Source organism: Vidua chalybeata, chromosome 18 (assembly GCF_026979565.1).
Source record: "Vidua chalybeata isolate OUT-0048 chromosome 18, bVidCha1 merged haplotype, whole genome shotgun sequence".
In the NCBI taxonomy this organism is placed as follows: domain Eukaryota; kingdom Metazoa; phylum Chordata; class Aves; order Passeriformes; family Viduidae; genus Vidua; species Vidua chalybeata.
Window position 1 is genome coordinate 8,937,526 of NC_071547.1, and position 23,182 is coordinate 8,960,707.

The window sequence follows — 23,182 nt, forward strand, 5'->3', positions numbered from 1 at the left end:
CAAAGCATCATTTTCACAGTATCACACCATTTGTGCTATAATTAATAAAGATTTGGTTTTAGAAGCCCCTGCTGACACTGAGACATCAATATATACAGCTTGATAGTAAACTAACGCTCTGCATAAGCTTTTAGCAAGTCTGGCTTTTTTAAAATCCAAAGTTAATATCAAATGTCCAGCAACTACCATCAGCAATACTGAAGAATATTTGTGGGTTATGCCAGCTCCTAATTTTCCTGACCACCTAAAAGCCATGGTGTTACCTGAAATGGATTTGGCACTTTCCATAGCAGGGACTCTGGGCAGAGACGCCGGCCGGCTGGTGGAGGATGTCCTCAACAAATGCTCTGGACAAAGAGAAAGGAGGGAGGTCATCCTTACTGAAGGTTCCAGTCAAATGTAAGACAGTCAGGTCTGAGTCACCAATATTGCCCACCAGTGCCCGAGTTTGGCTGTTTTAGGGAGGGCAGTTGATTTTATCTGGAAGATAGAAAAGCCCTAAAATTGCCCATTGCCAATGAAGTGCACCAGGAATACACCATGAGCACCTTAATCCTTTTACCCTAAAGCCTCTTGCTAATCCACTTGCCCTGGTCATAAAAAACATCCCTACACCAAAAGACCGAGCAAGGAACCCCCATTCAGCTCATGGCCAAAAATATTCAATATGTCCTTCATAATGTTCAATGGCAAAGCAGATTGCTTTATCCCTCAGGTGATTCCTTTTTTCCTCCTCTCTGCTTTGTTGGATTGACGTTTTTTGGACTTCAGGGTTTTTTTTTATTTTATTATTAAATAAAACTGCACATTTTTCCTTTCTTCCTCCATGCAGTAGGATCTAAAAGGTGCCTTTACACATTGTTTTACAAGATTAGTTCTGCCTAACACCAGTGAGAAAAAAACCCTACAAAATTAATTTTCTATAGCAACAAATCAAAGCTATTTCCTATTATGAAATATTCCTTCAAGTAAAAGCTGCAAATAAAAGGTTTACATACTCCTGCATAGAAACACTTAGAAGACAGTTATTTGAATATAAAACCTCATGGAAAAAAGGATTAAGAAAAGTGAAACCCCTTTTATTAATTGCAAATGTGACATTTTCATACACAAAATCTATCTGTATGGTTGTAAACAGGAATTCTGTCTGGCACCTTCACTCCTGGAACACAGTCCTGCTCCTGCATTCACTGATTCAAAAAAAACTACAAAAGCCATGTAAAACATACCATTCATTTTGTGTTTAAGCTTATGTCTACCCCTGAACTCTGTAACAATTAAAGAATCCTGTATTATCTTCTTGGAAAGGCATTTCAATATTCCTAAAAATATCAACGTTTCTAAAATTAAAACTGCAGCTGCATTGTACAAATAGCCTCAATATGGATTCAACAAAAGCAAGAAGGAAATCTGGCACATACAGGCTATTATGAAGTGCTACAGAGAAAAAAAAAAAAAAAAAACCAACTCTTTAGAAAACATCAGACCTCAGGAATACCAAACTGAGAGGAAATATTCAGCCTGGAGTCATATGGGGATTATCTTGAGAAACATCTACACACAAAAAGCCCCTAAAGCAGGCATAAATCAGAGAACTACACCCAACACATGATAGCCATTCATTCTCACAGGAAGAGCACATTGTGAACAGTGTTTTGAGAGACAAAACAAAGTTCACAGAACAGGGGAATATTGGGAAATAGATAAATCAACACTCAATTCCATTCAATTTTTCATCTGGCTCCTGAAGGTTCAATACTTAATAAGTTTATTTTATTATTCACATGCAATACAATGCCAACCATCATCTTTGTTTCTTTTTTGGGGGTTAAAAAACCTGTATCCCCAGAGGTTGGGTTTTTAAATACCTGGGACAGCTGCAAGATATGTCCCTGAAATTATCTTATCTTGATTTTACAAGTGATCTTAGTTTATGCACACACTAAAACTTGTCAGAATAGTACCAAGTTATCAGCATGCAATTGTGGTTCTGTTGAAAATCCAAAAAAGCATCTTTATGTTACACCACCACATGTGATGGAACACAAGTAGAAAGAACTTAAACATGAGACAGTCTATGATTCTATTATTATTTTGATAATAAAAATATGTAACATGATAATGCTTTGGACACTAAATTTTTAAAAAAACTATCAATAGCAGTGCTAAAACCAAAGTTGAAATGAACTTGAATCAGTACCTTGAACAGGAATTTCTGCATAGCTTGGTCTTTTGTCTGTCAGTGTAGCAAGGGGTTTTGAAGCTGAGATAGGCCCACTTATGGAATGCCTCTGAAATGGAAAAAATACTTGTGTCAGACATAACTAGAAGGAAAAAAAAAACCCAAATGTGGAATTGCAGAATCAGCTTTAGAAATTCAGATATGACATTACTAATTCTAAATAAATACAAAAATAAAGGAACCTTTGAAAATTTTTCCTTCTTTACTTTTAAAACCTTTACTTTTGCCAATCTGACTATGCCTTGACCCTGTAACATTTACTTCTTTAAGCTGAGGCCTGATCCTCAGACCAACGTTAAAAATTAAGGCTGTGAATGCTCTTGCAGTTTTTGTATTAATTCTCACCTTCATTTATATTTTGTTTGTTCTGGTTAAACTTGATGTGTTTATTTAAACCAACAGAACTCCCTACATAAAGCCAAGGTTTTAGTGCATGATTTGTGTAATTAACATGAGCCTTTACAGCTTTGTGCCTCTTCCTGGAAAGTTGGGAGGACGGTGTAATGGGTACAGTGACCCAAAGTACTCTTTGCTAAGAAAAACACTACTGAAAAAATGGGGTTTATTCAGAATGTCAAGAGCTTTTGTTCCCACATATTTAACTGAGATGCTCTGGGAACAAATGGAGACACATTTTATTATTTGTCAAAGATGTAATAAAACACAATTTTTTTTTTTTTGCCTTCTCAGGTCACTTCAATTTTTTTTTCTCCTCTAAAGAGCTATGAATTGAGCATTTAGTTTTCAAGCTTTATATAAATATTTAGCAATATATGGCTTTTAGCAAGCACATGATCACAGCTGTGTTCAGACTTGTACACACAGTTCAGTAAGCACTGAGAAGGACTAAAATAAGCATTTTAGTCTCACACAGTGAATTGTACAAAGCAATAATTACCCTTAGTTACTGAAACAGATTCAGTTGCTGAAGACTCATGGAGGATCGCCCACAATTATTCCCAATGAATCATTTCAAAGAGCCTATTGCAAATTATAGTTCATTCTTTATTCACACTGTCCTTTCTATTAGATTCCAATATTTAATCATAATCAGTCCACTAATGTGTTTACCCTGAAATCTCTTTCAGGTCTCCATCTGACCCAGGGTTAAATGAGTCTTATCTTCATAAAATAGTAAAGGTCAGACGTTTCTCATGCCAAATTATGCAGGCAAGACAGACAAATCCAGAACTGTGATTAAAACAATTTAACAGTATATACTTTACAGCATCTCATAGCACAGGCAGGATTACAGGGCTACTTATTCATCGCTTAGAGTCAAACTGGAGTCATGCTTTTGTGCTAAAAATCAAATGGAGAGAACAACTGCCAAAGTACAGCACGAAGAATTTCATCACTTCATACACCCAATGTCCTGCACATACACAACAAAGATTATACCTTTAAATGTGCAGGTGAAAGTGACTGTGAGCCATGCCCAGAAATGTCCACAAGAGCTTCCCCTAAGAGCTACTATTTCACACTTACATCGCCTACTTAAAAAAGCCCCAAGCATTTCCTAACTAAAGGATATGAACTGTACCAAAGTGAGCCATTTCAATGCATCTCCCCACCCCAGGAAACAGCTAAAATAGGAGGCTAAAATAAAAATATTTCATTTTGGTTAGCTTTGGGACTGGCACTACAGAGACAGGCAAGTACAGAGCTTCAGCCAAGAAACACAGGTATGTACAGAGCTGGATAACCATAGACCTTTATCCCTTAAAACCAAACATCCTTTATGGATATTGTCAGCAAGTGGCTGTATCACTCAGCTGATAAGTTGCTGTATATTGGTCTTGTCTCTTTGCAATAAAACAAACTGGTTGTCTCTTTGCTCTTGTTGGCACTGCAGACAGGGCTCCCTTGCACTGTTTAGTTCCACATCTCACAGCTACCATCAGTAACACAGGGACTGATGCACTGCAAACCAGAGGAACATGGACCAACTGATGTTTATCTGTTTTCACCTGCCTTCATCTAGGTAGCAGTGCACAGGTGTTGGGAGATGCTTTAAATTTGAAACAGAACTATGGCAGGATGAACTAGTCACTTCAAATATTCTGACTTATCATCCTTGTGTCTGTTGTCAGCTATGGAAGGAAACACGACCATCACCACTATCCAGGTACCTCTTCCTGATCACTTTGCACTTCATGCCAGTGCATCTACACATGGCAATTGCAGAACAGTTTTTCACATACTGACTAGTTAAGACATAGGAAGTCTTTGACACTGAATTGTTTGGACCCTGGAAGTTTATATGCTCAAAGCAAAACAGGACATTCAGTGGTAACCTGTAAATCTGAAACCATATCTGTTTCAGAGAGTCCTCCAGCTACAAAACAGAAAATGGAAGTACTCAGGGAAAGCAGCAGATAGACTCCCTTGTCCTTATATTCCTCCCTAGGCATCTGCTTGGGTCACTCCCAGTGGCATACCAGACTAGCTAAGCTTTGGGCTAACCCAGCAGGGCTGTTTTCACATGCTGAAAAGCATTCTCTTCATACCTCTCTTTCTAAATTGTTTTGCAGTACTGCTAAGAGCCATAGTAAAACACAGCTATGTTCCACTGCAGGCTTGGACCTGAAGCCAGAAAGGATTTTGTTTATTTGTTTTGAGTTGCAAAATATATCCAAGAATCTATCTCATTATACATACAGACAGCCGTAAAGAAAAACAAACCAAGCAAACAAAATCTCTTCAAGACTGAGGAAATTCATTACACAGTCCAAAGACAAAGCACATGGTTGATGCATCTGTACTTGGACAATGTTTTTTGCAACCAATCCATCTTATAGAAGTATGAACACTGTGACAGTTTCTCAGTAGGTGCCCATGTAAATATTTCCCCTGTTACAGCATTTAAGAGGAACTGAAATTAATGATAAGAAACACTGCAACACCCATACAGAGATCCACCTTTCCTCAAAGACCTTAAACCATAGATGACTTCTATAAGGTGGGAGCCAATAGTTCAGCTCACATTGTGAATACTTATTAAAATCTTGCTTTTCAATTCCAAGAGAGCACAAACAAAATGTTTTTAAAAATTACATGGAATGCAACAGTAAAAATGAGGCTGCAATATGAAAATGAAGAAAACTCAACCCCCTTCTCTCTTGAGCAGAAAATATTCACATAACTGAGGTCATGAAACCCAATTGCCTTCTGGATAGTTACAAGCACTTTGAAGAAAACCACCTATCTTCAGAAAGACAATGGAAACTGTTTTCATTTACACACCCTTCCCTTTGTTTTTCAGGCAATGTTTCCCACTAATGAGTATCCAGCTGTTAACGACTTGGGTCTATACCAGAAGTTGAATTCAAAATTCAAGTAATTCTGGCAGATCAAGAACATCAAACAAGAGCTGTAAACCTGAGCAGCTTTGCAGTATTCTAAGAGATTATTTTGGTTCATGGTTAATTTACAGGTAAATGAAGTGAGATAAGCCTTAGGCTTCACCAAAAAGTCTTCTGTCTGCCAAAGGTCTGGTTCAGCCCTTTGGAACGTGAGATTAAGTCTGCCTCCTCCTACAAGAGTGCAGAAATAAACAGAAATATAAATCCAGATCAATAGGAACAAAGCATCTGTCAGCGAACTCGTCACATTTAACTCATTTAGAAAATTGCTGTCAAGAGTGACTGAACCACAAGAAGAAGCAGAAGCTCTCCCGAAAAACCATTTAATTCTTTCTCTTTGCTTTTAGGCTATCTATTTGTTTCATGAAATTCACTCTTAAATCAGAATAAAAGCTGCACTAGTTTGAGAACAGGAGAACAGTCTGTTCCAGGTACTGTTCCTTGAGGACTAAAAGCTAATATGGCTATAGAGTCTTCAGTTCAGGCAGAGAAAATGTATTACCAAATCTTTACACTAACCTACAGTGAAAATCAAGTTTTGGAACTTTTGGATAGCAATATCTAGAAGGCAACAGGAGAATTATGGATATTAAAGGAGTAAAACAACGTACATTCTTTGACTTTTCTTTATGAATCTGGTCCCATCTGCTTTGTCCTTAAACTTGTTGGCTTCTGCCAAAATCTCACTTCACACAGCAAGTGAGATAATAAAGCCAGCAAAGATCTACAAAGCTGAACATCAGAGTCCTGACAATGCCATCTCAGTGCACCCAGGCTGCTGCAGCAGCTGAGCAAAAGGACAAAGCTTCAGAGGGGCAGCACAAAATACACAGCACCATCACCCACTGGCCAAACTCTGCCAGTGCAAAATGAACGAAGAGCAAAAATTTGCAATTATTTCAACCCTCCCTGTAAGGCCTGCATTGAAAGATACATTTACAGTGATGATTGCTGACAGATTCTGCACCGTCCTTAGTCCACTGCCAAAGGGGATTACTGCTGTTTCCCTGCCAGGCACAGGACTAAGAACTGACAAATGGCAACTCTAAACTAAGGAATGCAAATAAAGTCTTCCTCTCACATTTTTTAATAGCACAGGAATAGCAATGGTTGCGAGTATTTAACAAGAACTTCCAAGTTTCCAACATGGATCCCAGTGACAGACTTGTTAGACTGAAAACTTCAGTAATTACTTACTGAAGGCAACATTTTATCATTATTTCCCCAGCAAATCAGCCAATACTTATATGTTACCACCTGTAGTTTCACACAATCTTCCTCACAGAGAAGGATTAAGTGCAGTCATAAAACACCCACCTGCATAGGGGATACAGCAGCAGCTGGGGGCGTTTTCATGGGACTTGGGCTCAGGGGAGTGCGAGGAATTGTGGCAGCAGCAGGGCTTGGAACTAGGAGGAACATGGAAAGGAAGCCATCGTGAGCATGACACTGTTCTGCAGTGCAACAGGAGACTGCTAAAGCCAACCCTCACCTCGTACTTTACATTACCAGTTTTACCAGATCACACTCTCAGAATTTCAATTAGCAATTGACTGAAAAGTCATTTGAAAGTATGCCTACACATTTACTCCCCTGCAATTACCTTCATTTGCTGTCTTTCTATCATCCATGGTAAAAGCCTGAGTTGGCTGGGGGTGGACAAGGCTAAGGTGCAGGATACTATTACCTTGGCAGATGTAAATCATGGCATTACTAGTTCTCTGATCTTCAGACAATTAAAGAGATAGCAGCAGGCTCCTGGCTCTGCTAGTAATACAAGAAAGATAAACTCTATCACCTGCTTCTCCTTTCTAGTTTCTAATCAAAGTCCACGAGAACTAGATTATTATATACCTTAAACTTTGGGATTAAATAAGTAATATTTTTACAGATGTATGAAAACAAAAATTCTAAATTGGTGAATCAGTGATCTGATGATTTAACAACATGATTAGACATGAATGCTGAGTAGAAGGCAGATATTAGATTGAAATAAAAGATTCCAAAGAAGGGAGAGGGGATCTATCATTTAACTAAACTAACTCTGGCAAGAAAGCACCTTCCTTCAGTAACACACTAAAAAGACCTTCTAAATTAACACTAGAAAAGTAAAAAACTGTAAATACCTGTGAACAAAACGAGCAAGCATGGAAATAGAAGTGTTTACAGAGTGGTTAAATAATAGAGATGGTTCTGTATCTTAAACTTCCTGGTTCTAAGCAGTGGACAGCAGCTTTGCTGTGCACAGTACTGTACTGGCTCTGCTAACTTAGTCTGCTTCAGAACAAGACTTTTTACATGAAACTTAGGAGACTTTGTTGGATGTGAAAATCAAAACCCGAAGACCTGGCAAGGGAAATATTTTAACCCACACAAGGCTTCATACACAGTTAAAGGTAAAACCCAAGTGTTCCTCATTTCAGAATAACTACTTGGACTCCTTATTCTGGTCACCTATGGAGAAGAACACCACTTCATCCCACAATCAGAAACATAGTAAAGTCCATTGTCTCAAGAGTGAGACTCCTTTCATTTTAGAAAATATCTCCTATATCTTTCAACAGGTGATACAGGCTGGATCTTACTTTTAACTGTCATCAGAGCTCTGAGTGTAAGATATAAGTTATTAAAAGAAATAAACTCAGCTCTAGCTATTACATGGCTTTTAAAATGCTTAATTTGGAACATTAAGTTCACATTTTAATAATCAGGCTGAAATCAGCTGTGCTCCCAGCTATAATTATGTGTGTCATATGTGTTTATGTATTTCTAATACACAGGAGCACAGAATCAAAGCATCCAGCGTATGAGTCACTGGCAATGCGACAGCAAAGAGAAAAATAAAGACAAGACCAAAAAGGATGCTTGCACTTAACTGCAGTGAACAATCTGTTCTGCAATCCAGTTTGGGTCGGTTTGTTTCAGCATCACTTGGAAGTCATGACAGGATAAAGCAGTTTGCCCCTGAGCCATCAGATGACCACAGGCAGAGGGGCAGCCTGGTGCAGCTGCTGCCCTGGCTGGTGGGACTCACCTTGGGAGGAGGCACTGTCAAAGGACTTGATGAGCGTTTTCACAGTGGGAGTTGGCTCTGAGGAGGTGGAGGATCTGCGACTCAGGCCCATTCCTTGTCTCAGAGCTGCCAAATCTCTCTCTACTGCATTCATGTAATTGTACACTCGACCACGTTCTTCTTCCTGCCTGAAGTCAATGTGCTGCTCATTTAGGGTATTTAAAAAACATTTTAACGTGCAAAGGCTTAAAAAAATCAACACAAATTGAAGTTGAATTAAAATCTATGGTTCAAATGGGTCATTACATTAACCTTGTTTTCTTTCCACTGTAATTCAGAAACAGGTTATCAACTCAAATTTTCACTCTAAGTTCTTACAATTTGTCAGCAACAGAGCTCAGCTCCTGGTAAAAAAAGTCTGTCAAATCAATATTTGATATAAGGCTTAATTCTTGTTCCTGTCTCACACACACAGATGGGGAAAATTGAGACTTAAGGATTTCCTCATTCCACATGAAAATAATCATCTCAGAGGGGAGAATTTTTTTTCCACCTGAATAAATGGAAAACAATTTAATGCTAAGAAGGTAAGAATATATTTCTGGTATATATCTTTAGGCAGCCATCAGCTTTTCCCCAAGTTTCACAGCCTGTGAAAGGATCTCCTATCCTACTAGATGCTGGGCTAAATGTAATGTAAATCTCACCAAATTCCTATCCATGCAGAAAACAATTGTTTTATATATACACATCACAAGCATCATTACTGTAAGATATATACATATCTGATCCCTAGAGACAATGTAGTCAGGATTCAAATGGTACTGTCCAAGATGTTCCTATTTGAGGACTTCAATACTTCTGAAAGACATATAACTCAGTTTCTAAATATTTGAAACACCTAATTCAAGCCACAATACATCACAATTTAAATTTTTTTTTTTATATATAGAAAGCACCTCTAATTATCGGTGGAAAGAAAACAGTATGAGTTACATGCAGAACTAGATGAAGGTTTCCTCTCAGGTAAAAACCCAGCTGTGTTTTTAACCACACAAAAAGCCTTGAGTGTTAATAAAGAAATATTAATGATGCTACATAAAAGCGAATGTTGCTTGTTTTTCACACTGTGGGAAGCCAAATAATATTTAGCTGTTAAAATGGAAAAATCCTCCACTTCAACTTGGTTTTGTAAAACCCTGGCTGGATTAAGTATACAGTATAAAGAAACAAATATTGCTGTTGTAAGTGTACTCATTTTGACTGCTGAAAGCAGCATAAAGCAGCTTTGCTGAAATACAGATCCTCACAGTGAGAGGATTACCAAACTTCTGGAGCCTCAGTAATTAAACTCGATTTCCAAAACTGGCCCTTTCCTGCAAAAGAGACCACACATCCCTGCTGTCACTGGCATACTTGCGTGACTTTATCTCCTCCAGCTCCTTAGAGAGCTTCTCGTTTTTCTCCTGTGCTTCGTGCAGTCTGCGCTTCAGGTCCCCGATCTCCTCCTGGGCCTCGGACTTGATATCGTTGGCTATGACCACTGCAGTCTGCAGGTCTGCCTGGAACTGACGCCATTCTGCTGACTCCTCCTGCAAGCACGAATTTGCACATTAAAAATAAAAGTTATCCTTATTATTCATAGTTTTCCTATGCTGTTGAAGGAAACGATTTACAGGAACGACAGAGGCACTTGTCCAGTGTTAGGCACAACCTAACTCACAAGTTAAATTGAAGAGGTTTTGCTGGAAATAACTAGACTTTGAAAGTCATGAATTTCTTTTCTGGAGACAAATAAAATTATCAAAGTGGAGGAGAAAAATATTAAACTCCACATCAAAATACACAGGAACATTTTCTCCTAAGCCCAACATCATATCTTTGTGACACTGAGAAATTTTTTGTATTGTTTAGTGTCTGTAGGTTAGTAAATATATTCCCATGGTGCCTGTCATTCAGAAATAATTATTTTATTGGCATTGCATCTAATGATATTATCTTTTCACAATTTAACAAGCTGGTTTTAAGACATTCTAAGCTGACAATGTATTGACTTATTTGGTTTTTACTAACCCGGAGTCTCCTGTGCAGATTCTTGATCTCTCTTTCCATGTCATGCTTTTGATCCTGAAGTTTTTTAACTGTATCTGGAAAAGAAGTTAAATTCCCTGTAAGATCTTATTCAGGGATTTATCTACTTAAAAATGAATAACTGAAAAGATCTGCAAATGTTTTTGAAGACTTACTCAAAGAAGACATTTTTGTAACCAAAGACATCTGAAGAAACATAGTCTGAGAAGGAATAATTTGCCAGAGGGTGTTAATAGGTACACACTCCTCTGTGACTGGTAAGGGGAGCAGCATAAGCAAACTTAATTCTTAAAGAAATCCCAAATCACAACACTAAAATGACAAAGCAGTAACAAAGAGCAAGTAAACAGGTAGGCAATTTAACATGAAAGGATCCTAAAAACATGGATGTTTGGGGATTTCCCCTCCTCAAACATAAGCTGCAGCTACACAAAGCGTTTTGATTCACAGTTTAATTCCTGCCACTAAGCAGCTGACATAACACTGGCAGCCCTACCTTCCACAGGGACAAAACTGAACTCATGTCCCCAAGAATCTGACATTCTTGTCTATCAAGCTACTATTTGAGGTCAAAGCAAACTGTATTTACAGCAAAAGGCCAAACCGTCTGTGAGCTCGTGTTATGAGAGAGAGGGTCCCTTAAATCTGTCAGCAGCAACACAGCAGGGTGCACAGCCCGAGCAGCAGCAGCTCGTGTGTGGCGTCTGACAGACTGGCTACTGCAATTATCATTCATTTGTGACTTTATTCAATACACAGGACGATGTGATTGATTACTCCATTCTTAAAACTAAGCAATTAATGAAGCAGCATAAATTTCTAATCATTGTGTCACTTCACTGATCCTTGGATCCTAGGATGGTTTTATTTCTGTAGCATTGTGTGACTGTAAAAACTGTAAAAATGATGGAGAGACTGACTGAATGCATTTTTTTCTTCAGGTTCATTATCCCAACACCTGCTGGAAACAAATATTTTTCCTGTATATTAGCAATGCTCTTTCCACAACATAACTGAGGGTGCCTAATACTTTTAGGCTGTTCAATACACAAAACCTTCCTCAACAGCCCAAAGTACAGGGACTTTTTAAGTCACAGTTAATTTCTTTACAAGAATCATATAAAGCTCAGCTGGCCTGAAAACACAATAACCTTTCAAAGTTGGAACATAAAAAATAGACAGATACTTCTGTATTTATCTCCTCCTTGTAAGACTGCCCATTTTAAGTTGCAGCCAGCTGATCTTTAAGCTTTGAAGATAAGCCTACAGGGTGGGCCACTCAAATATCATGCTACTATGATACTTAAGCAAAGCCCTCCAATTTTTAGCTCGTCTCTTGATACACAACTTGTTTGAGCTAAATTCAGAACTAGGAGGCCAGCTTTAGGCCAAAGTTATAAAACTTGCTCCCCCCACCCCTTCCCTTTAAATACATTTTAGAATAAATCAAGTCAATGTTCATTTTCACTTTTAAAACAGTTCAAAGAAAAAATGTTTTTAAAAACAAAATTTGCAGTACTACTAAAAGCAAGCTGTCTAAAAATAACCACAAACCAGAGACCACAAATGCACCCACAGTTAAAGGTTGTGTAGTGCCATTGTTTTGAGCTTCTGTGAGTTATGAAACGCACCATTAAATTTTAGTGTATTTATGCTTTGAAGTAAAACACAATGGCCTGAATATTCTGCAGGTACATAAATAATACAGAGCAGTTTACAGCAGTTGTTGGAAACAGTGCTCTCTCTCCTCCCCAGTCAACCAAGCTAAAAATACCCCCCACCAAATTGCAACTGAGTTTGAAATGCAGTGAGAAATTATGACTAATGTAAGTGATTTCACCTCTTCCACCAACTACAGCCTGAGAAATTCAAGTAGTCAAAATAGGTAGAGGGTGCCATGTGGCACCTTTCCTTTCTGCACCCTTGCAAACTCCACATTCTTCTCTAACACACATGAACCTCTTCCACCTCCACGTGCCTGAATTTTCGGTATGGTAAGACAGGTACTTCTACCATTGTCCAGTCTCCTCCTTTTAAGGATCATGGACAACAAAGAAGACTGAGATAAAAGAAAAAGTATTCATTTCTAGGGTAAATGAAGAACAAGGAGACTCTTCTGATGAATGAATAGGATAATTAAAAATGGCAAATCAGCAAGTTCGTGTTTGACTGCAGGATCCAATTACATCTACATTTCAGAAAATGATATTGATTTAAGCCACAGTTTGACAAGGCCTTGCCTCTACCTAAGAGGCAGAAAAAAAAAGAAGATTATAGGACATGCAGACTACAAATGGTGAAGAAAACCTTTACAGCTAGGGCTGGGAGGAAGAGTTTTGTAAGGCTACCAGAGAAAAGGTACCACGATGTTCTGTATCTGCAATTTTTACTAATTATAATATAGCCAGCAATTAGAAATTATCACTATGAAATATAAATTAGTATCAACATTCAATTGTTTAATTTCAATAGTTTCTGGGGAAAAAAGGGAAAAAATACTAACAATGTTCAGACACGTGCAGTCGTTTCAGAAAAAAATGACCTGACAATTCCTGAGAAGGGACACTAAATCAACTAATTCTGACACAGGCAACTCCACAGTGGACACTCTCACAGTTTTTGTACTGGTTATGCAGGCATGCCTTATCCTGGGAGAGCACTTTGATTCTTTAACATAGAAATGGCTATCCCAACACAATCACAACTACACAGAGTAGTACAAGAACTACAGCTTCCTTCTGTAAGGAAGGGGTGCTGGGTACAAATACCAAAGCTCAGGCAATTTGTAGACCAATCTTGCTTTTGAGCTCGTCATGTCAGACAATACATCTATACAGCAAAAAGGTAACTTTTTAAGGGCCCACCATTAGCAAAATGTAAAAAAAAAAAGGTCCAAAAAATGAACATCCTATTGACTTTTCCAACACTTTGTTAGAAAAGGCCTAAATATGGTAAGTAAACATTTCATTTCATAACTGCTGTCAAGATTCTTTTCAAATGAGATATAGCAGAATTAAAACTAACACTGTCAGCTCCATAAAAGAACTATTCATTGAACATTAAATATATCCACCTTCTAGCTCACCTACACTTGTCCTAAAAATTTACTGACTTATAGTTACAGACTAGGAGAACCTACATGCACCTGTGCTAAGAGAACATGCAATGATTATTTTTGTGCTTCAGAAGAAACCTTTGAGAAGTGGTAAGCTAACCAACAAATACATATTTTCTGCACGTCAGGAGTCACACTTTTCTGGAAAAAAATTCCCCACAAACTCTTATTAACTGCTTGGGAGAATAATAGGTTCCTGTTTCCCACTTAGTTACTGCAGATGACTAATGTGACAGCTGGGCTACCTGACTGTTGCAAGTTTTTGGGAGTCAGAAGTGAAAGCCAGAGGGAACACGCCATCTAGTGCAGTGTCAGCCTTCCCCACTGCTTGTTTCAGCTCAGCACAGCACAGGGGATATAAAACATACAGATTATTTTAATATTTCTTAGACTTTTTACATACAACAGAATCATAGAATATCCTCAGTTGGAAGGGATCTATCATCAAGTCACAGTCCTGGCCCTGAACAGGTCACCTCAACAATCCCACCCTGTGCCTGAGAGCGTTGTCCAAACACTCCTCGAGCTCTGGCAGCCTTGGGGCCGTGATTACTGTCCTGGGGATCCTGTTCCAGTGCCCAACCACCCTCTGGGTGAAGAATCCTTTCACCTAAACCTCTCCTGACTTAGCTCCAGCCATTTCCTCAAGTCCTGTCACCAGTCACAGAGAGCAGGGACTGAAGACCACAACGAGGTCTCCCCTCAGTCTCCTCCAGGCTGAATAAACCAGGTGCCCTCAGCTGCTCCTCACTAGGCTTCCCCTCCAGGCCCTTTAAGCACTGTGCTGAAAACTCCTCATCCCAGCAGTGACTGCAGCTCTCACCACACCTGGATGGATGTCAGCAACATACTGTGTGTATTTTATCAATGCAATTTGCATCCTGCTGCACACATCAGATTCCTGTTTCTGCAGGCAGACATATTAACAGCTAAAATGTGACAGTTCAATACCCAGATTACTGTGAAAAATGTTTCACCGCAGGTTCCTTGTGCCTCTTCTTGGTGTTTGAAAAGCCCACAGTGAAGCGTGCCCTAAGTACCAGTGCTTGGAGTGTTTCCCATTTCTACATGACTATTTGTGTTGATTAATCATTAAATTGAATGAACACTCACCACCTCATCTATAAGGCATCTTTCTCCTAAGTGTAAAGTCTGTCTTTAATAAAATTTTCAAGTTATAATTTTCCATTTTGTGTTTGGAATTCTATCTTTTAAATGTTGTATGTACCACCTCTAAGTTCCAGATTTTTCATGATGTCCTATGCTGTCAGTACTTAGAGACTACCATGAAAAAACTCCTGCAGGAGGTTTAACTATGAACCCAAAATCAACAGAGTTTTCAAGTTGTCAGAAAAAATGCACTTTATTTAAAGTGTATACAATTCCTCGGGTGCCATCCTCTCTTACTGCCACTAGATGCCACTCTCCTTCCAGCCTATAGCTAAAACAACAGCTTGCTTCCCCCCAAAGGATCACGTCAGGACATTGGCTGGTCCAGATGAATTTTCCAAGACCAGAGAATAACAAAGACTTTTTGCAATTTTTGTTGAGGATTTCTCGCCTGGCAGAGGCTTGTCTGCCTGAATTTTCACAGTCGAAATTAAATATCTGACAGCTGGCTTGTACCCACAAAGCAGAAGCATCTAAAAATCAGATCTGCCTTGTAATGAGTTATTGTTAGGCAGATACCTAAATATCTGCTTGACTACAGTGCTGTTCCCTGCACAAGTGTATTGCAGTTAATGGACAAAATAAACAAGTAGAAAACTGTTCAACCTTTATGAGTCTTTGCTCCAAAATGATTGTCTTTTTGCACAGAAAGGGAAAAAAATCAGAATAAAAACTTAAAACTATTTTGTAAAGAGAAGCAGTGATTGCCTTTCAAGATGAAGAAGGGTTGCTTAGGGAAACAACATTCACAGCCATGCCTGAAGATACTGAGCTTGAATAAACAACTTAGATTGCTTAAGACACTAACTTTTCTTGATAGCAGACCAATTAAAAACCCTTTCTATGAATATTTCCCTTGTTGTTAGAAGGAATCATGCTTTGGCTTTTTTGCTATCTTGTTTCATCTTTGAATAACATGGAAGACTAAGAGATATTTGAATTCTCTAAGCAGCACTGTGCAAATACAGCTTGCCAGGGTAGAGTTGCCCATGTTCTTAATTAGATGGAGACTAATTGCAGTATTCCAGCCCGTGGTAGGAATGTCTGAACAGGTCTCCAAGATCAGAGAGGGAACTAAGGCACAGAGAGCTAGACAGGTACATAGTAAACATGTTTTCTACCACATGTTTTTCTACTTTGAAGAACAACATGAAAACAATATTAGCAGATTTCATATTTATTCTCTATTCACAGGCTTTTATTCCCACACCATCTACTAAGTGGGTCTGGAAAAGCTAAGCCAACTTGATTTTTTATTTCCCCTTGTGTGTAAGGATTCTGCAAAACCTAGTCTGACTTGAATTCAGACATATAACAGACAAGTGAAAATATTTTCAATATTACAGTGTTCTACTTGAGCTTTTCTTAAATTATCCTCTCAAGAGAAATGCATAATACTTACTCTCCAAATCAGATATAATAAGATTGTCATGAAGCTTCACAGCACGGTGCTGCTCTACTTCATCCTCCAACTCAAAGATGGTTTCTTTCATGTCACTCCTCTCAGTCTCTTTTTCATCTAGCTCTGTCCGAAGCTTTTCTAGAGTCACATTGAGATCCTCAATTTGTTTCTTGGCTTCTCCTTGGAACACTCGATATTCATCTTCAACCTAAAGAAGAATGTATCTCAGTTGCATATTAAACATACCTTTTGTTTTGTAAGTAGCACACTTACAATCTATTTCTGCAACCAGATAAATACAGGAGAAATGTAAGCCTTTGACTATACATTGTTCTAGTGCAACTCTTTCCCTGGGCCAAAGTTACACTTTTTTTTATTCCCAGGCTGGATATACAAGCATTCCCAGCTACTCTCGGAGCAGTGCCCTGCATGCAAGTGAAGCAACACCACCATTGTACCAAGGCTGAGGTTTCATGAGCAGCTGATCCAATTTAACATCCAGCTGCCATGGAAAAGGGACAGGGTTGGGGCGGGGGGACACTCTTTACCCCTCCTTTCCCTTGCCAAATCAGAAAAAGCCTGGTCTCTTGTGCATCAATTTTAGTGCTTGCTGGACCTGTGTGATGAGTGATTTCCTTAAGCAAGTGTGACATTTGTGTGTGAGCTGTGTTAGTGAGTTGAACCAGTTCTCAGAGGAGTCTGCCAAACTATTAAATTGAAAAAAGAACAAAACAGGGAAGGGAAGAAGTGGTTGACTTCTCCCTTTCAGGAGCAGGGAAAGAGGCTTTTTTATGCTGCCTCATCAAACTGTACCATACGTAACAAGCTGGGATCAGAGGCACAGGAACATTAACCCAACAGCAAAAATAGGATGTCAGAAAAACATGAGAAAATAAGTTATGGCTTAGGGTGGGCAATGCTGGTAGGCAGCAAATTTAATAGACAAAATACCCTGCTTTAAAGTCAACTGTTTCAGTGATTTTTATTTTAATAGCACTCTCCAACTTTAATTATTAAAATTATTTTAGTATATTTTTCACCCCAAATTAAGGTTGATTCTAACAGGCTTGTGATCATGACTAACATGTTGTTTTACAGCTAATATGGAGTTCACACATTAAATTTGGCATAAGTTGTCTCTTCAGGAAGTTACACCTTTAAATGCATATGTAAAGTTATTTAATAAATTGTGTGATTCTTCCTTTTACATTAAATTATGGTAAATACTTTTACTAGACATAGCTACTGCATAAATTAGAAGTATTTGGGTCAAAACAGAACTGGAAATAAACATTTTGATCCAAAACCTAATCAGCACAAAGTCTTGCAGAAGATGTGCAATTTAAGCAGTAAATTAATACAGTATCTTAAATACTGTTTAAGTTTGGACACTGGAATAAGTTCTGGAATTTAAATATTTTTAAAAAGTAACACAACAGTCACCCTGTAGCTCAATGTATCCATATATTTTTTCAAATGCTGACATCATTTTCATAACAAAAGTCAAGAGCAAGTAATCAGTCCTAACACTAATACAATCCAATTAAGCTCATAATTAATCTTTTACTTCTGAAAGAACTACAGAGGCCAATAGGCCATTGTGTACATGGGATGCTAGAATGCAATAGTATTTGAAGCACTACCTTAGCAATGGCATCTTGCAATCGATTGGCATCGTTGCGGGTGTGCGCCAGCTCCTCCTGCAGACCACTGGCCAAGGTCTCTGCTTTTTCCTTATCCAGCCTGACACTCTCCAGCAGGTCTTGTATATCTGATTTATCTCCAGAGTTGTGTATAGAATACAACTCGGCCACTCTCTGCTTTTCATGCTCTAGCTGAGCTTTCAGCCTGTTCATCTCTATCTGGTCACTGGCTACTGTGGCTTTGTACTCCTCTAAGGTAGATGCCAGAGCTGTTTTGCTTTTCTGCTCTGACTCAATGATCCGTTCCATGTGGTGATTCCTTTCTTTTAATGCCCCTATCATTTCTTGGGCCTCCTTGTTGTCTTGTTCTGCCATCTTCAAAGTGTTGCTCAAGTGCTGCTGAACCCCCAGCAGCTGCTCCCGCTCGAAGCGAGCGTTCTCCGCCAGCTCCATGTAGCGCTGCTCCAGCTCCATGTAGCGCCCACTCTTCATGTCTTCATCAATTACATAGGAAATATGGTGCTCATCCAAAAGGGACCGGAAATACTCGATCTGACGGCTGAAGTGTTCCAGCTTGTCACTTTGCTGGCACAAAGACTCCATCAGGATTACTTTTTCCTCTCCAAGTCTTTCATTCTCGCTGTTCAGCTCTTGTGTTATTTGTTGCAGATCTGCAAGCTCTTGAAGCGTGGCTTGGAGCTCTTCAGCTGTACTGTGTTGGTTCTCTTCCATCTGATGTATCCGTTCTGTCAGACAAGCCACGGACACTTCACTTGCATTGCCACTGCTTCCCTTCCTAGACCTTTCTATACTTGGTACTCCTTCAGATTCTGAAGATGACGGAGCATCTAAGGCATCATCGCTTGATGTCAGTGGCTGATAAACTTCACTGCACTCACTGTCTAAATTATCCATGGAATTACTGTGTTGGTTGTCCATGAGAGTGTTTTCATCCTGACTTAGCAAGTCTTCCATTGATCCAGGAGCAGAACCTTCCACTGAAGATGTCAGAGTGCCCCCACCATCGCTGTGGTTGCCAGCTGTAATCTCTGGACTCAAAGACTGATAGCCAAAGAGCTTTTCAGAGTTGTCCAGCCTTTGTTCCAAAGAAAAGCCCAAAGCATTTAGTCTGTCTTTTAACATTCGATTCTCATTCTTCAGCTGGTTGAGCTCTTCTCTGATGGCAGTGTTTTGTTCCTGTAACTGGAGCAGTGTGGACTCTACATCAGTTGGCTGATGGACAACAATGGCTTCTTTCTCTTCAGATTTTTCATCCCCCTCAAGATTATCTTCGTTGAGTCCCAGCTGAGCACGCATGTCCCTTAATTCATTTCTCAGATGCAAGATCTCCACATCTTTAGTTTTTGCTAATGTCAGAAGATCATTCACTTTTGCTTCCAGTGCAGCTCTGTCACTGATCTGATTGTCTGACTTGGACTTGCTCATCCGGATATCGGATTCGGGATTGGTGCGGCTGCGGGAGCGCTTTGCCAGCACCGTGTCACTGGGGCCCTGCCCTGCCAGAGGCAGCTTCTTGCTCTGGCTCAAACGAGAACGATCCCGGATCCTCTCTCTAGAAGAGCTTGACTCTTTATTTCCAGATGAAGTGCTACGCTTAGCTGTAGAACTCGTACCTGTATGTTTTTTGAAAGTTAGGAAGATGAATTTAAAATACCATATCTGTCACAGCAGGCTGTGTGCTTTGTATCAGCAACACAGTGGTTGATTTTCTGAATCACTGTTAAATACATTTCATAGTCAATACTGGAAGTAAGCATTAACCCAACGTCCATTTTCTGTTTTCTGTATTTTCATCTCATTGCATAGAAATAGATAGATTATTATTACTCTATTTCCAGATGCTTTACAGCTTTGCAAGCATTACTGAATCCAAAACACAGCAACGCAAGGCAAGACCTATTTCAATCCATATCAATAACACACTAAATGATTTCACTTTTCTGAACAGTTTCTGAAAGCCCTCTTACTTCATTTCTATAAAGTGATACAAAATGTCCAAAATGTTCATTGTAACAATTCATCTTAGAGATTTAGTGCTTGTGTCATGGGTTTTTTAAACAAACAATTTTAGAAAAATCTATGATTCTCTAAATTAATTCTATTATTTCATGTTATATAATAGTTGCAAAGTCAGTACTGAAAAAACTAAAAGGAACACCCTCCAAAAAAGCAATTACACTATTAAAAATAGGAAAATAGTTTAGAAGGTGCATGAGTTGATCACGGTGTTACTGAACACTTCAATAGACAAAATGGATCCTTAATACATTAAATGAAAATAAAAAGCCTCCCAACTTCCACCTTTAAGAATCAATATATCGGTTTACCTGCAATAGTTTTGGGTTTGTTTTCCAGACTGTTCATGGTTGTCCCTGGAGCTGAAGATGCTGTTGATACACAAGAATTCTTCTTGGCCTTGACACCGTTGGTCATTGTCACTCCGCCGCCACCAGCCATCCCTGCTAAGAGGTCATCGTTACTCTTAGTCTGAAAGAAAGGGAAGAAGCAGCTTTAAGACAGCTGGCCCAGAAGTCTGCATAGCCAACATTTCTACTGTTAAAGATTCCTTCAGTTTGAAAAAGTACATATTTGACAAGTCATGTGCCTATGCAAGAATGCTGAAAAGTGTAAGTGCACTGCACTGTGCAGTCAGTAAACTGAAATGGAACTTTAACTCCTTACATATGAGTCAGCCTTGAAACTGAGACTTCTCTCCCCCCCAGAAATTCTTAATCTTTCAGTACCGAGGAGAAAATTTAAAAAAAAAAATCAATTAAAGCCCAGTAAAACATCATAGTGTAAAATGTCTCAATTTTGACTGAAAGTTTGCTTATGCATAAAAATGAAGGCAATTCTTAGATAATTAAACCACCAAATACCAGGAAGTTAGTACAATATCCTTCAATTGAGTATGATCAAATATGTTCTGGTGGACAAATTCACAACAAAAAGCTCAAATCAAAGAAGAACAAAAATCAATCCAACATTAGCAAAATACAATTTCTAGCTCAAAATACTAAGCTACAGATCACTAAAAACTAGGACAGAGGCAGAGGAAAAGCCACTCTCACCATATATCCTTGCCTTGCTTTCAAGCTCTTTTCTAGGGAATTTTAAGAGATGGGGTATTTGTTTGATGGACTTTTTGTCTAACCTCATATGATTGTTCCTGAAACTACTGTTAGCCACAAAAGCTCCCTGGAATGTGACAAGGCAGCAAGCACAGGATTCTCAACAACCAGTCTCCCAAGCAGAGAATACATCTTTCAGAATAAAGCAAAGTCTAGAAATACTAAGCTCTTAAGCATTAATTGGCAGACTTTATACTCTTTAAAATACAATTTTTCAAATGGTGGAAATCACAATGTGCTCAACATTTTTCCCATTATATGAGGAAAATTAAAAGGAAACAGCTGTGCTAGCAGCATTCCTTGAGCAACTGTATTATTCAGCTGGATAACACATTTGAACTCTCCTCCAACATCCCAGCTAAAAGGTAGTGCTTAGGAGTTAACCAGTTGCTTTCCATCATGTCTGCAAGTTTGTAACTTCCAGCTCCCACACACGTCCATGTTAAAAACTATACTGCAAACATTACAATTCTATACATTTAGAATAAAGGTGCACTTGCTTAATTAAAACAATAGTTGCATGTCACTCTATTCTCTACAGTCTCTTTTTGCAAATGCCAATTCCAGAACAGCTAGGAACACTGATCACAGCACTGTGGAAAGAGCATGGATGGGATCTGTGCCATTTACAAAGAGCAGCTACAAAACAAAAGGGAGCTTTGGGAGGAGAACATATTTGCTCTGCATGCAGTTGAGAGAAATATAGAAAATTTACAGATAGAAACATCTATTTGTAAGGGTAAAATCCTCTAGGACAAGAATGTTTGTATTGAATCATGTCAGAAATGGTGTAGCTTTCTGAGAAGGTTTATAAAAGGCTGGAAGAAAAGAAATCACTCCAAGGATCTAGTCTGATGTGCATCTAAAGCTGGCTTTTCTGCTGTGGAAATGCCATTGTTTGCTGTGCAAACAAGGCTTTTCCAAGGGCTCTTTCCTCCCAGGAGTCAGACCAGCTCCTTGATCTGCCATGTCAAACAGCCATGCAAACAGGCACAGGCAGTGGAAATATAAATAGGAAAGCAGAAATATCAGAGAGCTACAAAAGCCATAAAGCCCACCCATCTCATGTGGGGAGGACGGGCTGAGCACAAACTACTGGTGTACAACAATCCTGCTTTACCTGTGATCTGATTACATTTTGTATCTAATTGAAATTCACTTTGTGGGCATGGGTGCACAGGGGGAGAGAAACAACCCTGTGGAACTATTGCCCAAACCAAGGTATTACAAAAAGGCTCAGAACAGCAATTTTCTGCTTTGCTGCTGGATCTGCCCACCCGCCTGCAAACGTGACAGTTCAAACAGACTATGAGCTGTCAGCATCTTTACCCTGCTGAAAGACTGGGGAAATTAGATTAAACTTTTAGACACTTAGAGTACAAATACATGTTATCAAGCCAAATAGGTCAAGATGTGACTCAGCTTGAAGAAAAAAAAACGCTAAGTAAAATACACACGTTCAGACATTAGTCATCTGCAGTCCTTGCTGAACAAAGGAATTTAAGACAGCCATTCTTCTTCTGACTTACCCATAAACTATTTCTGGTCTAGGTTGGAAGGCACTGCCTCCTCTGCAGCCAATTAGTAAACAGTTTCTCAAAGCTGTAACATTATACTCTTGGCAAAGAAAACTATCTAGCAAAGCTTTGGAAAAATTACAAACCAGCAGCTCTCTTCTTAATGCTCCACAATGGCAACCGTTCAGAACTTTTAAAATCAAAGTATTTTCGTAGCATATCTTTTTAATTGAAGCAAAAGCGATGGCGTGTATTTATCAAACAACTTTTTCCCATTTGCTAAGAGTTGTGCCATCCTGCTTAGCATTAAAACGCCCACATTAAAATATGAAAAATTAGAAAATCGCATAATTAGAAAGGCTCATCCAGACCTATTTTGACTTTTTTGTATTAAAAACCACTTTATAATTATACTATTCATATTCTGTTTTCTTCTCACCACTTTCTTTCAGTGCAACGAAACTTGAATAAT

The 23,182-nt window shown here is 38.8% G+C and overlaps 1 protein-coding gene across 3 annotated transcripts in view; it reads right to left on the bottom strand.

Annotated features, from left to right (window-relative positions):
* The window catches only part of SPECC1L (sperm antigen with calponin homology and coiled-coil domains 1 like), an 85,175-nt gene that overhangs the window by 45,230 nt on the left and 16,763 nt on the right, over window positions 1–23,182 (bottom strand). For all 3 annotated transcript variants that reach the window (XM_053959037.1, XM_053959036.1, XM_053959035.1), the window contains exons 3-11: window positions 20,390–20,549; window positions 18,042–19,675; window positions 16,399–16,606; window positions 10,694–10,767; window positions 10,037–10,212; window positions 8,642–8,808; window positions 6,925–7,016; window positions 2,201–2,291; window positions 264–347 (exon numbers count right to left, since the gene is read on the bottom strand). In XM_053959037.1, the coding sequence (XP_053815012.1) occupies window positions 264–347; window positions 2,201–2,291; window positions 6,925–7,016; window positions 8,642–8,808; window positions 10,037–10,212; window positions 10,694–10,767; window positions 16,399–16,606; window positions 18,042–19,675; window positions 20,390–20,549 (2,686 nt within the window). The remainder of the gene's footprint in view (window positions 1–263; window positions 348–2,200; window positions 2,292–6,924; window positions 7,017–8,641; window positions 8,809–10,036; window positions 10,213–10,693; window positions 10,768–16,398; window positions 16,607–18,041; window positions 19,676–20,389; window positions 20,550–23,182) is intronic.